Genomic DNA, 14,163 nt, shown 5'->3' with positions numbered 1-14,163 from the left:
ATGAAAGTAATAAACCATCTTGTTCCTGAAATATTTTTTATTGGGAAAATATGAAGACTATCCCTCGTGTTTTATCGAAATGCGAGATTTATCTCCTCTATTTATAAAAATATCAGACATATCCATTTAGTTTAATATAAATGACATATACCTCCCCTAAAAAATGTTATATTACAAATATCACCCTTTTCGTTTATTTTTTACAAAAAAATAATTTGAACTCCCCAAAATACCCTTAATAAAATAAATATTTATTTACTATTTTATTTTAAAAAAAATCAAAATCTCTCTTTATAAAAATATCCTTAACTTTTTATAAGGAAATTTTTTAATTTAAATTTTTTGTATATAGAATAGAAAATAAAAAATTATTTCATTAAGGGTATTTTGGGGAGTTCAAATTATTTTTTTGTAAAAAATAAACGAAAAAGGGTGATATTTGTAATATAATATTTTTTAGGGGATGTATATGTCATTTATATTAAACTTAAGGGATATGTTTGATATTTCTAGAAATAAAGAGGATAAATCTCGCATTTCGATTAAACACGAGAGATACTGTTGATATTTTCCCTTTTTTATTCGGGATGGTCCCCACATATCACTATGTATTAGTGAAAATGGTTTTGAAGGAGTGTATTTAACAGATGGAAAAAAAAGTTCTTTTATGTTTGGCCAACTCACAGATTTCACATTGTAAAGACTCAATACTTTTATCATGAAACAAAACAGGAAATAAATGTTTTAAATACCCAAAACTAGGATGACCCAAACGAAAATGCCATAACATTATTTCATCACTTAAAGAAAGGAAACTAGAACATGGAGTTTTTTGAATTTGTTTACTCGAGTTGACATTCGAGTCCAGACGGTAGAGTCCCCCGTGCGCTTCAACATTGCCAATCATCTTCCCCGAGTGCAGGTCCTGAAGAGTACAACCAGTAGGTAAAAAGGTTAGTTTGCATTGGGAATCGGTGACTAATTTGTCGACAGACAATAGGTTACATGTTAGATTAGGGACATGTAAAACATTGTGTAAGGTGAGGGACGGTGAGAGAATGATTGAACCTTTCCCGGCAATAGCTGAGAGAGATCCATCTGCAATTTTTACTTTTTCACAGCCAGAACATGGGAAATATGAGTTGAATAAATAAGAGGATCCGGTCATATGGTCAGTGGCTCCTGAATCTATTATCCATGGAGTAGGGATGTTTGTGGAAACACTTAGGGCTGTTTTGAAGCTACCTTTCTGGGCAAGTGAGGATGAAGAAGGTGAGGAAGATCACTTATGTGAGGTCCACAGCTTGTACAGTTGCTCTAAGTCTTCTTTGTTGAAGAAATTCTGCTCAGGTGGTGAAGTTTGGGCTCCTTGCTCGCTGGAGTTAGTCTGAGAGGCTTGATACGCACTTCTGTTATCCCGGGAGGATCGCTGAGATGGCTGAGAGTCGGCTGGTTTGCCATGGAGCTTCCAGCATTTGGCTTTGATATGACCGAGCTTGTTGCAGTAGTCGCAGATCGGGCGATCAGGCTTCTTTGAGAAGCGTTGGTTGGAGTCAGTCCGGAATGACATCATGGCGGTGGTGTCCATCTGGTTGGTTGTGACATCGGTGCTGCTTGATCCGAGCATGACTTGGCGGCGACTCTCTTCTCGACGAACCTCTGCGAAGACTTCTCTGGTGCTTGGAAGTGGCTCTCGGCCAAGCACCCTTCCTCTAACTTCATCGAGCTCCTTGTTTAGCCCAAGTAGGAAATCGAACACTCGTTCCTTCTCGATGGTCTTTTGGTAGAAGGCACTGTCATTGGGACAATTCCACTCGTAGTTGCAGTAGAGGTCTAGCTCTTGCCACAACATTTTGAGTTCGGTGTAGTATTGAGTGACCGTCTTATCTCCCTGTTTCGTCTTTCTCAGCCGAGTCTTGATCTCGAAGAGTTGGCCAGCATTTCCGAGGTCCGAATACGTCTCTTTTACTGCTGTCCAGATCGCGCTTGCTGATGGAAGAAATAGGTAGGTCCTTCCTAGGCTTGACTCCATAGAGTTTACCAGCCATGACATGATCATCGAGTTCTCAGCCTCCCACTTTTCATATGCGGCTTGATTTGCAGTTGCATCTGGTTTCACCGTCGATCCTGATAAGTAGCCGAATTTTCCTCTTCCCTGCACAAAGAGCTTAACCGACTGGGACCATTCCATGAAATTACCTCCATTGAGCTTATGTGAGGTAATGGAATAATTTTGAAGAGGCTCGGTGGTGGAGATGGAACTCGATCCACCAGACTGATTAGTGTTTCCGGTAGAACCGGTGCTATTAGTGCTTCTGATACCATGAGAGCAATTATATCTGAACGTATGTTTTCCTTTATTGATGAATATGGTATATATAGGAATACAACTAAACTGATTGCCTAAGTAATAGCACTGTACGTCTAACCTCCTAACAACAGAATAAATATCTAAAACTGAAATAAATAAATAAATAAACAGATAATTATTCCTACTTAATCTGAACTAACTTAATAACAACCGATTAATCTACTCTAATTTACATATATTTACACGTAATCTAACAGAAATGAATACAAATAAAACTCGTAGTAATTTTAGCCCCCTATCTGGTTTTTTTTTTTTTTTTTTTTTTAAGAAAATCCGTAACTTTCTTCGTTCCCTACGAATTTGCTAATCAATGCAATTTCTTTCTTTAAATCCCTTGAAAGCAGCAGCGCAATGAAAATAAACGACAATGGACTGAAGATATCGAATGAAACGACAAGAAATAAAAATGAGAAAAAAATCAGAAAACAAAAAATTTCTTTCCACTACATTTTGAAATCAATCAGTTACATGGTTGAAGGGGTTTCCCACACAAGCCATTGTTGCCCTTAAAAGCGCTCGGAGGAAAGCTCATCAATGGCTGTCCCTTCGGAATTTCACCAACCAAACGATTATACGACAAGTCCAAATCCCTCAATCTCGTCATCTCCAAAAACCCCTCTGGAATTTCGCCGCTAAATCTGTTTCTCTGAAGCTTCAGGGTCGTCAGAGAGCTCAAATTCGCCATGGAATCAGGCAGCCCAAACCCTAGCCTGTTCCGGCTCAAATCCAATGTCTTCAGAGACGTCAAATCCCCAATCTTCGCCGGCAATCTCCCCCGGAGAAAGTTTCCGGACATGTTCAGAATCTCAGCCGTTGCGATCTCGAGAACTCGACCGACCGAACCTGTCAGCCTGTTCGAGCTCAAATCGAGGATTCCAAGCCTTTCCAGATTCGATATCGAATTTGGAATCTTCGATTCCAGAGAATTCGTTGAGAGGTTGAGAGAGTAGAGACCCGATAGCTTTCCGAGCCAAGCGGGGATTGAGCCGTTCAAGCCGTTGAACGACAAGTCCAATTCGATGATCGTGCTCGGAGTTGAAAGCAGAGCTTCGGGGATCGGACCTCCGATTCCGCATCCGGCGAGGTAAATCCGAGACAGCGACGGAAGTTTGAGGATCGAATTCGGGACCGAAGTTAGGGTTAGGAGATTGAACGACAAGTCGATCGCGTCTAGGTTTTTTAGCGAGCTAAGGGATTCGGGAATCGGTCCTTCGATCCGATTCCGAGCGAGCCTCAGCGAGGTCAGCCTCGAAGCGCCGGCGATCTTCGCCGGGATTCTGCCGGAGAGTTCGTTTCCATCGAGGTGGAGAAACTGGAGTTTCGTCAGGTTTCCGATTTCGGAGGGGATTTCTCCGGTGAGCCGATTTCCCGACAGAAATAACCGCTCGAGTGACCAGAGGCTTCCGAACAAGCGCGGGATTTCTCCGGAGAGACTGTTTCTCTCGAGAGCGAGGATCGCGAGTGACGCCAATTGGTTAGGGATTGTCGGGAATTGAATCTCGCCGGAGAGACCGTTTCCGGCGAAGTCTATAGACTTGACGTAGGTTAAGTTTCCGATAGATACCGGAATATTCCCCGATAATTGATTCGCCGAGAGATCGAGACTGTGGAGACACTCCAAATCCCCGATTCTCTCCGGAATTCTTCCCGTCAGAAAATTCTCGTGAAGATCGAGCTCTTCTAAGCCGGCCATGTTCGAAAAGCTCTCCGGAATCGAGCCGGAGAACGCGTTCGAGTAAAGACGGAGCGTCCGGAGATTCCTCAAGCCTCCGAGGCTCGAAGGAAGCGATCCGGAGAGCCGATTCTCTTCGAGCGAGAGTGTCTCGAGCTTCGACAATAATCCAATGCTCTCCGGCAATGGGCCGGCGAGCCTGTTGCCGGAGAGAACGAGCTTCCTGAGTTTCCGAACGCTCCGGCCGATCGCCGGAGGAATTTTCCCGGCGAGACTGATCTGCGCACCGAGATCAAGAACTTCGAGGGACGACAAGAGAGCCAAGGAATCGTCGGATATCATCGAGCCCATAATCTGAGCTTGGAAAGGAGCCGGGTCTGAGATCAGACCGTTGAGATTGATCTCCGTCACTCTTCCGGTGACATCGTCGCACCGAATGCCTACCCATTCGCAGCAAATCAGGCCCTGCCACGTGTCCAGACGACCGGAAGAGTCGTAGGAGATTCCGCTCTTGAAGCTGTTCAGTGATTGAAGATCGTCTCTATTGCATTCGGAGAAATTATAGCCGTTTGAAACTTGAACAGTGAAAAAGAAAAAGATTAGAACAATGAGAAACTGAAGTAACATCATTTCTGGTTTTTTTTTTTAGTGCTGTGAAAGAGAGAGCTTAGGAGATATTCTTGGATTGTATAATTTGAAATTAAAGTAAAAATAATGAAAATAAAGTGGATATAAGCCAAACATGTCAAATTCGTTTCCTTCTTTTTCTTTTGTCATATAAATTTTTTTTTTTCACCTTTACAGGTTGTTAGACCTGAAAAGCTTTGGTTGTTTTAATCATATGGCTCTTTAGTCTCTGCTATAATCACGGCTCGGTTTCGTAGATTAAGATTGCATGGAATAATATATTATTACTTCTTTCTTTGGGGAATTTAAAAATCGGTTGAATGTTTAACATATTGTCTTTTGCTTTGGAAGCGCTGTAGAGAACATGCAGAAGAAAACAATGAATTGAAATTTTGTGATTCCGAGATATTGATATTTTCAAGAAAATAAAATTATAACCAACCATTTTTCACAATTCCAGTTTTCATATAATAGGCACTTGGCTCTTGTTTTTTCTTTTGTATAACATACATGTATATATATTATATATGTATATGTATATATGTTTGATTTGGAGTGTAAAAGAATCTTCATCTTGAGAAATAGATAAACCTTTTTTTTTATATATATAATCTTAATAAGTGAAGGTATTAGTAAATTATTACATGTGTAAAGGAATCATGCGAAGTATCTTATTGATCCAGCCAACTATAAAACAAGGGAAATTATCTGGAGAATATTAAAAAAAAAAAAAAAATAACCTTCGCAGCTTTGTATTCATAGTCGTACGAGGCTTTGTAAAATTATAATTACAAACATTTCATAGCTTAATTATCTTTATTAGTTTTTTAGATTTCAAAATAAATCCAGCAGGTTGCCATCGTTTTCTTTCAGTTTCAGTTCCACAAACAATCAAACTTGTTGTAATCTAAAATAAAAAAACAAGAACACACACACACACATACACACACCAAGGAAATGAACAAATTGTTTGTGAAAACAGTAATTATACGATTGTAAAATTAAATTAAGCGTTAGAAAATTTCTCAAATGATCTAAATCAGAGTCGATTAAGAAGTAAAGAGTCAGTCGACTCAAATATCTGTCGTTACACCCGACAGTCCATGAAATTGAGCAGTGTACCGTGTACGTGATATGCATTCAAATACCCTGAAACTGAAAATATACTGCACATTCTTTTATTCTTGCTAATCTCAAAGCAAGTTTGACTACTACCACGTTCTCAAAGTCAGTAACATATGTTTAAATTGTGCATAGAATCATATTTTAGCTTTCCTTTTTTCTTTTTTCTTTTTTTGCCTTAAAAGTGGAGAAATATCAAAGGCTAGATCTCATAGTTGTAAAATATCTAAAACTGGATTTTTGACCAGAAATCGGACAAAAATGCCATTTCAGCCATTTTTTCCTTTTTTTCACTCTCCCCTCATTCTCACTCAAAATGATTTTTCTTTCTTTCAAATTTATGATTATGACGCTCAAAAGAGTGAAAAAAAAAGTAAGATTTTTGTTTTTATTTCGTGTTTGTATTGTTATAGGATAGTTTTAATAATGATTAGAGTGATAATTATATGATTTGGGTCGTTTTGAAAAAGTTAGGATTTTGAATTCGAATTTTTTTCCGATGGATTAAGAGGGAATTCATAGCTATTTACGATGATTTACGATGAAATTCGAAGTTTAAGATGATGTTAAGTTTTTTTTTCCGATGAAATTCAAAGATTTAAGATGAATTCGGATGAAATCCGATGAATTCGGATGGATTCCGATGAATTCGGATGAAATTCGAATGGATTCGGATGAAATTCAATTGTTGAAGATGAATTCGGATAGATTCGGATGGATTCGGATGAAATCCGATGAATTCGGATGAAATTTAATAATTTAAAATGGAAAAATGGACTGAAAAGGTATATTTGTCCGAATTTGGGTCAAAATCCAATTTTATATATTTTCAATTACTGGATCTAATCTTGATATTTCTTCAATTTTGAAGCCCAAAAAAATGAAATTTCTCTTTTTTATTTGTGGTAGTTAAAATAATTTTTTTATTTGAAAATAAGCCATGAAAATAGATTTTTTAATTAAAAATACCGTTAATGACTAAATTGTAAACACTTGAGAAATTGACGGATCTATTAACATTTACAAACTCATTAATCATAATAAACCAAAGTGATAATTTTATTAGTGATCTCAGTGTGTAAATACTCTTTTACTATTCAATCAAAATTTTATTTTCCTTGTGTCTTCTTTTATTGTTTCCTTATAAACCTTCAAACTCATCTCTCTCTCTCTCTCTCTCTCTCTCTCTCTCTCTCTCTCTCTCTCTCTCTCTCTCTCTCTCTCACGCAAACGCGCACGCGCACGCGCATACACACACACACACACACACTCCTTCTTCGGCCTAACATATACACCCAAAAAAAAATTCAACGCCCTCATCCACGTCTGCGCATCCTCCGAGCCAAAGCTCTCGCCCATAGCCTCTGGATCTTCTCCCTCGTCCCTAACGAGGCCTTTGCCATCTCTACCGCCCGCCTCGCCGTTGCTGACTTTGACTCCAACTTCCGCTCCATCACACGGAAGAGCGTCGAGGACAACGCAAAGGAGCCGCCATGAGGGCGAAGGAATTCGGCATCTAGAGATTCAATGCATCGGAAAGCATTTAGAGATCTCCACGAGAGAGGTGGCGAATCGCGCGAGAACAAAGGTCGAAAAAAATCGAGTCGACGACGAGGGCGAGGTTTTACGACACGGTGGTGGAGTCGACGAGCAAGTCGAGGGAGGAGAGGAGCGGAGCGACAACGGACTGGAGGCGAGAGTTAGAGTCGAAGATGGCAGATTTAAGGGATTCAACATCAGAGAGGAGCGATTGGAGGTTGTCGACGGTGAGGATGAAGTCCCGGCAGTGAGCCTCGCAGACCTCTTCGATCTCCGACTCCTAGGAGCAGTGGCGGATCCAAACTTGGGGGGGGGGGGGGGGGGACAGGCCTGAGGCTAGGACCTGGGTCCGCCCCTGCCTAGGAGCGGACGAAGTAGCGGAGGCTAGCGAGGAGGGCCTCGGGCTTACCAAATGCGATGGCCTTGCGGATGAAGGTGTTGAGTTCCTAGCTGTTGGTGATGGCGGAGGAGAAGAGGACATGGTCGAGCATGTCGTTAGAGTCGCCGTTCTCTGACGCCATCACCGTCGGGGTACATATGCTTTAAATGTCAAACTAGTCTGATTTTTTTTTTTTTTTTTTTTTGTAAAGGGGCCAGTTGAATTTATTCTGAACCCATCTTTTGGGCTTGTTTCTTTATTATAATCATTTTTTTTTATTATAATGTGTGTCTAATGCTGCTATATTATTTTCCTTTGGGCATTTTAGTTGGGATTTCGTGTAATATTGCTACATTGACTTGCTATGAATTGAATCAATGTTTCATCGTATTCATTTATTCAACATCAAGACATTGTATATTGTTTATGTGCATTCATAAGTATGACAATTAGATGAATAAGGATAAATAATATTATGTATTTATTTGCATTATTATGGATTATATGCAAATATTCAGTTTTAAATTATATTGTGTTGCTATACTATTTATTTAGAAGTTATATGCTTTATTATTATTATTGTTTGTAATATGCATATGACATTTAGCAAATGTATTATTTATATTGTTTAGTTATTTATATGATTTTAATTAATTAGAGAGTAGCTACGGCATCTTTAATTGATCTAGATTATATATTTAAAATTAAGATCACATAAAGACAATAATTGGTTAATCATATAATATATTATGAAATCTACCTCCGTATACATAAAAAGGTGAAAATACAAAATGATAACCGGTGATCAATTGATTAAGGATAAATTATAAAAATTCCTCCCAGCCTGCCCTCTCAATGATTTTTTTTTTTTTTTTTACAATCCTCCTGCCTATATTTTAATAGAATTTAAACTCTTTTTTTTTTGTTGCAATCCAAATTTACTTAAATAACTTTGAAGAATCCATAGTTTATCAGTCAAAGTTAGCTCCATGGGAGTATATAGGTGATTCGGTGGGACTGCTTGGGTCTCTTTCTTCATCACCAAATTCGGCTTTACCTGTTAGAATATTTATTGCCATTTGTGCCACTTCTGCAAACCAATCACCCTCTGGCAACACCCTGTCCCCATAAATTAACATTAGTTTAAGCCCTTATCAGAAATCCCAACACTGTGTGAATATGAAAATAACTGTGTTATTGCAATCTTTATTGTATTTTTTGTTTATTTTTTTTCTAATGGAATCTATTACCTATGAAAGTGAAAACGAATTTCCCCCCCTGAATTAACTTACTACTTTTATGAAAAGAAACTAGTAAGATTTTATAGAGATGATTGATTTTTAAAATTATAAACAATTTATTTAATTTTATAAATATGTTTTAATTGTACTTCCCGTGTTAAACTTCTATAATATATTTAATATTGTGTCTGAAAAATGACTAAAGTAATAAGCAAAATCCCTAATTTGAGAATATATTCCTGACTCAATTATAAAAGACTATTTACACTAAAAAAAGTATACATATATTTATATAGTTTATGTGTATATGTACCTGTAAGGATCTATTCCAGTAGCTTCAACAGCATCAACAGCTCTATCAATTATATTTTTGATAACTTGATGCATATTCCTTGAAAGAAAACGGCCTTGCGATGAAAACAGCAACACAAACTCCATATCCAAATAGAACTTCAAAAACAGTCCAAGTGATATAATCAATCAAAATCTATTCTCTTACGATTGATAATGATGAGTCACTAAATTGATATGTATAGTATGGCATATGTGTACCTGTTGAAGGCCCTGAGGACCCAAAGGCTGTTCAACACTCTCTATCTCTTCCCAAAAGCTTTGGTCATTAGAGAGCCACAGAATCACAGTCTCTAACAACCTTATCAATAAAACTGTTGCACATCTCTCCCTCCCCACAAACACTTCGCTAGAAATGGCTGCGATTCGCATCAATTTCGTGAAAAGTACCTGAACAATAATAGATTCAATGAATTTTTCAGTCCGAATTCCGATATTCGTACAAATGTTTACGATGCTATTTTTTTTTTTGTTGATGATTTGATTGATTTTTTCTGTTTTATGAAAACATCGACGATCAATAATATTAATAATGCTGACAAAAATATCGACGATCAAATGTCGACGAATTTTTGGAACTTCATCAGAATTTTTGGATTCCCAGCAAGTCAGTGACGGAGCCAGAAATGCCCATCAGGGGGGGCTAATTTGAAAAAAAAATTCAGGGGGGGCTTGATTGTAAAAAATTTATAAAAATTGGGCCAAAAGTATAAATTTTCAAGGGAAAAAAATGTAATTTTTTTTAAAATGGGCAAAAAGTGCAAAAAAAAATTTTTGAGGGGGGGCTTAAGCCCCCCTTGGGCCTTAGCTGGCTCCGTCACTGCAGCAAGTCATATACCACCGCCAAAACTACTGAAACATGGAAAAATATTATAGCTAAAATTGCTCGAGCTATTTCATTTTAAAAACATTTTATGAGAATATCTCACATCTAATTCTGTTTATAGTTTTAATTGTTGTTGTTTATAGCTTTAATTGACTTATTTTCTTAAAATGTTTACAGTGTCTTTTAAATTTGTATTATTTGCTCATATTTCATTTAAACTAACATAAAATCATCTGAAAAAAAATGTACTTATGAAAAACATTTGAAAATAATGTATTAATGAAATATTTAAAAACTTTAATAAGGTCTAACTATACATATTATAATTTAGTAAAACTACAAATGTAAACACTAAGGCTGAGTTGTAGAGATTTATTTATAAAGTGTGAACATAATGAACCGTAAACCGCAAAATGTAAACAAAATATAAACAAAAGTATGTAGTTTCTTATTTTGAAAATTATACAAAATTATAAACTCAAAAGTAGGTAGTGAATCAAATTTTGTGCAATTAATCACCTGAAAGATGGGAGAAGGAAACCACTCATGCTCAACGGGACTTGAGTCCATGCTCGTGTAGGTCTGGGCCGAGAGACGCGACTCTCCCTCGTCCGTGAAGATGAGATCGAGAGCATGGTTTCGACAAAAACTATCTCTGAGGCGGTCCACGGAGCGTTGGAGCCGCCTCTTCCACTCCCTCGGCTCTGGCCCGGCCCTGCCCTGCCTCGCGGGCCCAGGCTCTGACGCCGGGGCCCGATTGGAGGGCAAGAGCCTGAGGGCAGCCCGTGGGAGGACCTCGTCGGCCAAAACCCACGCGTTGCCCAAAAGGGCTATTTGTTGGGCCTCGGTCTCTGCCGGCTTTACTAACTTGTTACCGACGGCTCCGGAAGCGTCGGCAATCGAGGGGGGTAGCGCGTTGACCAATAAGTCGACGTACGAGTTGAAAGCTTGTAGAACGCCTTCCAAGGCCGCTCCGTCCAATTGGAGGCTCTCTAGAGGCACCATGTCTTCTAGAATGTCCTGAAATAGTAATTTTTTTTAGTCGTTTTGTCGGTTAATACTAAGGTCATGTTTGGAACCTGGATTTTTACGACCGAAAGTGAAAATTTGGAGGAAAATATGTCGAAACACAAATATATTTATTGTGTTTGGAAGTAACAAAATAAATAAAACAAAGGAGTGTGGTGTTGCCCCTGAACTTTTAAAAGTTGTTTTTGATACCTATTTATTTTCCTTGATTTTACATTCTTAACCCAAAACTATAAAGTTTATATACATATTTTACAATGAAAAATATCTTATACAACCCTGGATTTTTTTAAAAAATTTCCATAAATTAATTATAGATACCCATTGAGTTAAAATAAATTCTTGCTCCACCATTGAAAAGAAAGGCACATATTTGGGTGGCAAAGCTATGAATAGTGGAGCAAATTTAAAAATAATCGTATAAATTTGAGCCAAAATATAAAAATTGAAAAAGAAAAAAAAATTCCATCATGTAAAAGTTGTAATTTTCAAAAGGTCAAGGGGCATTTGCACCCGACTCTCACATGGCTCCGCCCCTGCTAGCATGTACAAATTTAGGCCGATTTTCCATTTCTCACAAGGGACTTGTTGGAGGCGTTGAGCTAATTAAACCCTTAAGACTCTTTAAGTTTATTAAGAGTTAAATACGAAAAGCTAATTCGGTATGATGAGTCCTATTAAAGCTCAAGAGCCTAATAAAGAACAACAAATACAATTATACCTGAACCATTGAGCTGAACTTGTGAGCACTACTCGAAAGCTTAGGCTGATGAGCCCCGCCACCACCTCCGCCGAGCGACCAATCATCGGCGGTGGCGAGAGCAGCGCTACTCTGCTCAATCCTCCTCAGCCCGGCGCTCAGAGCCTGCTCGACCATGGGCCTAAAAATCCTCATCAGGGCCGAGGAGAGAGAAAGCCCGCGGGCCTCGAGCACCGCGCAATGGCCCAAACAGACTCTAACGCAGTCTCCCGCGGCCCGGAGCCCGCCCGAGGCCAGCACGTGCCTCCTCACGTGGTGGCCCACCTCCTCGGCCCGCCTCACCGCCCACGTCACCAGTCCCGACAGGTACGCCGGCTCGTCCCCGAACCCCGCCAGGCTGTCCTCCGCCGCCCTCAACACCCCCGAGAACGCCGCCTTCGACGCCGCCTGTGTTCGAATATTAGTATTAAAGACCATTTAATTTACAAAAAAAATTAAGAAAATAGCCGATTCAGATGTTTGACATTGCTAAATAGCCAACATTTGGTAAATAGTCACTTTCATACGTAAATCTTAGATAAATAACCAACGTTTGGTATATAAAAGTGGCTATTTATCTAAGATTTATGTCTGAAATTGGTTATTTACCTAAAATTTACCAAACATATGTTATTTAGCAATGTCAAATGTTTAAATTAACTATTTTCCTAATGAACTCTTTAATTTAATACTATGTGTATAGCTAATTATTAATTTTATGAAACTTTTTATAAGAAAATGCACGGGAGACTATCATAGGGAAAAAAAATCACATGAGAAAAACAATTAGCATCCTAAAGATCTTAAGTTGAAGTGAATCTAACAGTAACTACATATAATCGCTATTTGATTTTACAAATTGTTTATTCCCGCACAATTTTATTATAATATAACTAACAACCTGGACTGCCATGTGGCGCGACGCGGTGGACTCGGCCCGGATCTTCTTTTCGTGGGCCCCGAGGAGAAGCGCGTGGGCCCGCGGCCCGTCGCCGAGCCGCCGCAGCGCCGCGGCGGCGGATAGGAGCTCCGAGCGGGCCGTGGACGGGCGGGACATGGACTCGGCTAGCTCCTCCGCGAGCCGGCGGCGGTGCTCGGCGACGGACTCCGGCGGGACCCACGGCGGCGGGTTTTCGAGGGCGGCTAGGGCTTCGTCGACCCGCCTCTCTTCCAAAAGGACTTCGAGGTCGTCGAGGAACTCGGCGACCCGGGCTTGGTCGTCGCTCCGGCGATCGTTTTCGCCGTCGCCGCCGTTGCGGCGGCGGTGGTGTTGATGGTCGTCGGCGCGGTGAGGGTCGTCGTTTAGTAGTTTGTTTAGTCGGACTCCTTGGGCTAAGCTGTGGACGAAACCAGCTTGGCTTGAGAGGAGATTTCTCATGGAAATTAGTTGTCCTTCCAGATCGGATATTTCCTTTGATGTTCTGCGATATCAACGACTATTATTATTATTATTGTTATTATTTATTTTTTATTTTCGATTGGTTAATTAATTACCGAATGAAAGCGGCGTAGTTGGCGTAGACGCTCTTTCGCATTTCCTCGGCCGATGCTTTCTTCAGCTCCACGAGGTATGAACACAGATGTTTTATTTCCTGAATTAAAACAAAAAAAAAATAATGATCAAGAATTGTTTTTTACGTAGAAAAATATTGATAAGAGGAGAGACCTTCTCGTTCATGGTTTGACATTTGGTGGTGACGTAAGCGTCTGCGTCGAACTGAGAAGTCTTGAAGGCTCTGAGTCTGTCGGAAAGGTTGACACTCGCGTCGACGTCGGAGGAGAGCGACGACGGCGATGGAAACGACGACAATGAAGATGATTCCATTTTTTATTTTTGTTTTTTTATTATTGTTTGGATTCCAATACAATTACGAAGTTGTTTGTGACTTTTGTGTGTCGATGGTTATATGGACATGCATTGCTATTATTATATTTTGGGGGGTTTTCGTGCTTTCTGGTATTATTCTTTCGTGATTTCAACGAATTTCGCTCCAAACAAACAAACACTAGTGCTTCCACGTCGAGTTATAATATACGGAATATTGGAGGAATCTAATTACCTTTGACTTTTTCATGGTCATGTTTTTCTTTGTACAAAAATAAATTAAAAGCTAGCTAGCCGGTTGAAAACTTACACGAAACCCGGGCACTCCCTCGTTCTATTTAAATTGGGTCGTGTAATGATGGCAAGTAAACATGCTTAATTCTTGATGAATAGGACTTCATGAATATAGGAGGCAGAGAACTATGATTAAACTTGGGCGTTT

The 14,163-nt window shown here is 39.4% G+C and overlaps 3 protein-coding genes across 4 annotated transcripts; all 3 read right to left on the bottom strand.

Annotated features, from left to right (window-relative positions):
• Nucleotides 1-1,282: 1,282 nt before the first annotated feature.
• Nucleotides 1,283-2,191, bottom strand: LOC149403149 (uncharacterized). Its single transcript, XM_089608643.1, has one exon. It carries the CDS (start codon nucleotides 2,189-2,191, stop codon nucleotides 1,283-1,285), a length of 909 nt encoding a protein of 302 aa, XP_089464769.1.
• Nucleotides 2,192-2,792: 601 nt separating this feature from the next.
• Nucleotides 2,793-4,784, bottom strand: LOC149403148 (uncharacterized). The gene has a single exon (XM_089610150.1). The coding sequence runs from the start codon at nucleotides 4,671-4,673 to the stop codon at nucleotides 2,832-2,834; it is 1,842 nt and encodes a 613-aa protein (XP_089466276.1). The 5' UTR covers nucleotides 4,674-4,784; the 3' UTR covers nucleotides 2,793-2,831.
• A 3,897-nt stretch (nucleotides 4,785-8,681) lies between these two features.
• On the bottom strand, nucleotides 8,682-13,721 carry LOC149403147 (exocyst complex component EXO84A-like). Of its 2 annotated transcripts, none has more exons than XM_089609988.1 (8): nucleotides 13,563-13,721; nucleotides 13,391-13,488; nucleotides 12,753-13,317; nucleotides 11,879-12,304; nucleotides 10,648-11,148; nucleotides 9,504-9,692; nucleotides 9,265-9,401; nucleotides 8,682-8,829 (listed from the first exon to the last, which is right to left on the bottom strand). In XM_089609988.1, exons 1-8 carry the CDS (start codon nucleotides 13,719-13,721, stop codon nucleotides 8,682-8,684), a joined length of 2,223 nt encoding a protein of 740 aa, XP_089466114.1. The 2 variants fall into 2 exon arrangements, with proteins under 2 accessions (XP_089466114.1, XP_089466115.1); XM_089609989.1 differs by having other exon boundaries at nucleotides 12,795-13,317.
• Between the last annotated feature and the right edge of the window lie 442 nt (nucleotides 13,722-14,163).

This window comes from Urtica dioica, chromosome 3 (assembly GCF_054948205.1).
Source record: "Urtica dioica subsp. dioica isolate 48M chromosome 3, U.dioica_male_clone48M_v1_H2, whole genome shotgun sequence".
NCBI classification, from domain to species: domain Eukaryota; kingdom Viridiplantae; phylum Streptophyta; class Magnoliopsida; order Rosales; family Urticaceae; genus Urtica; species Urtica dioica.
This window is presented reverse-complemented; position numbering and strand designations above follow the sequence as displayed.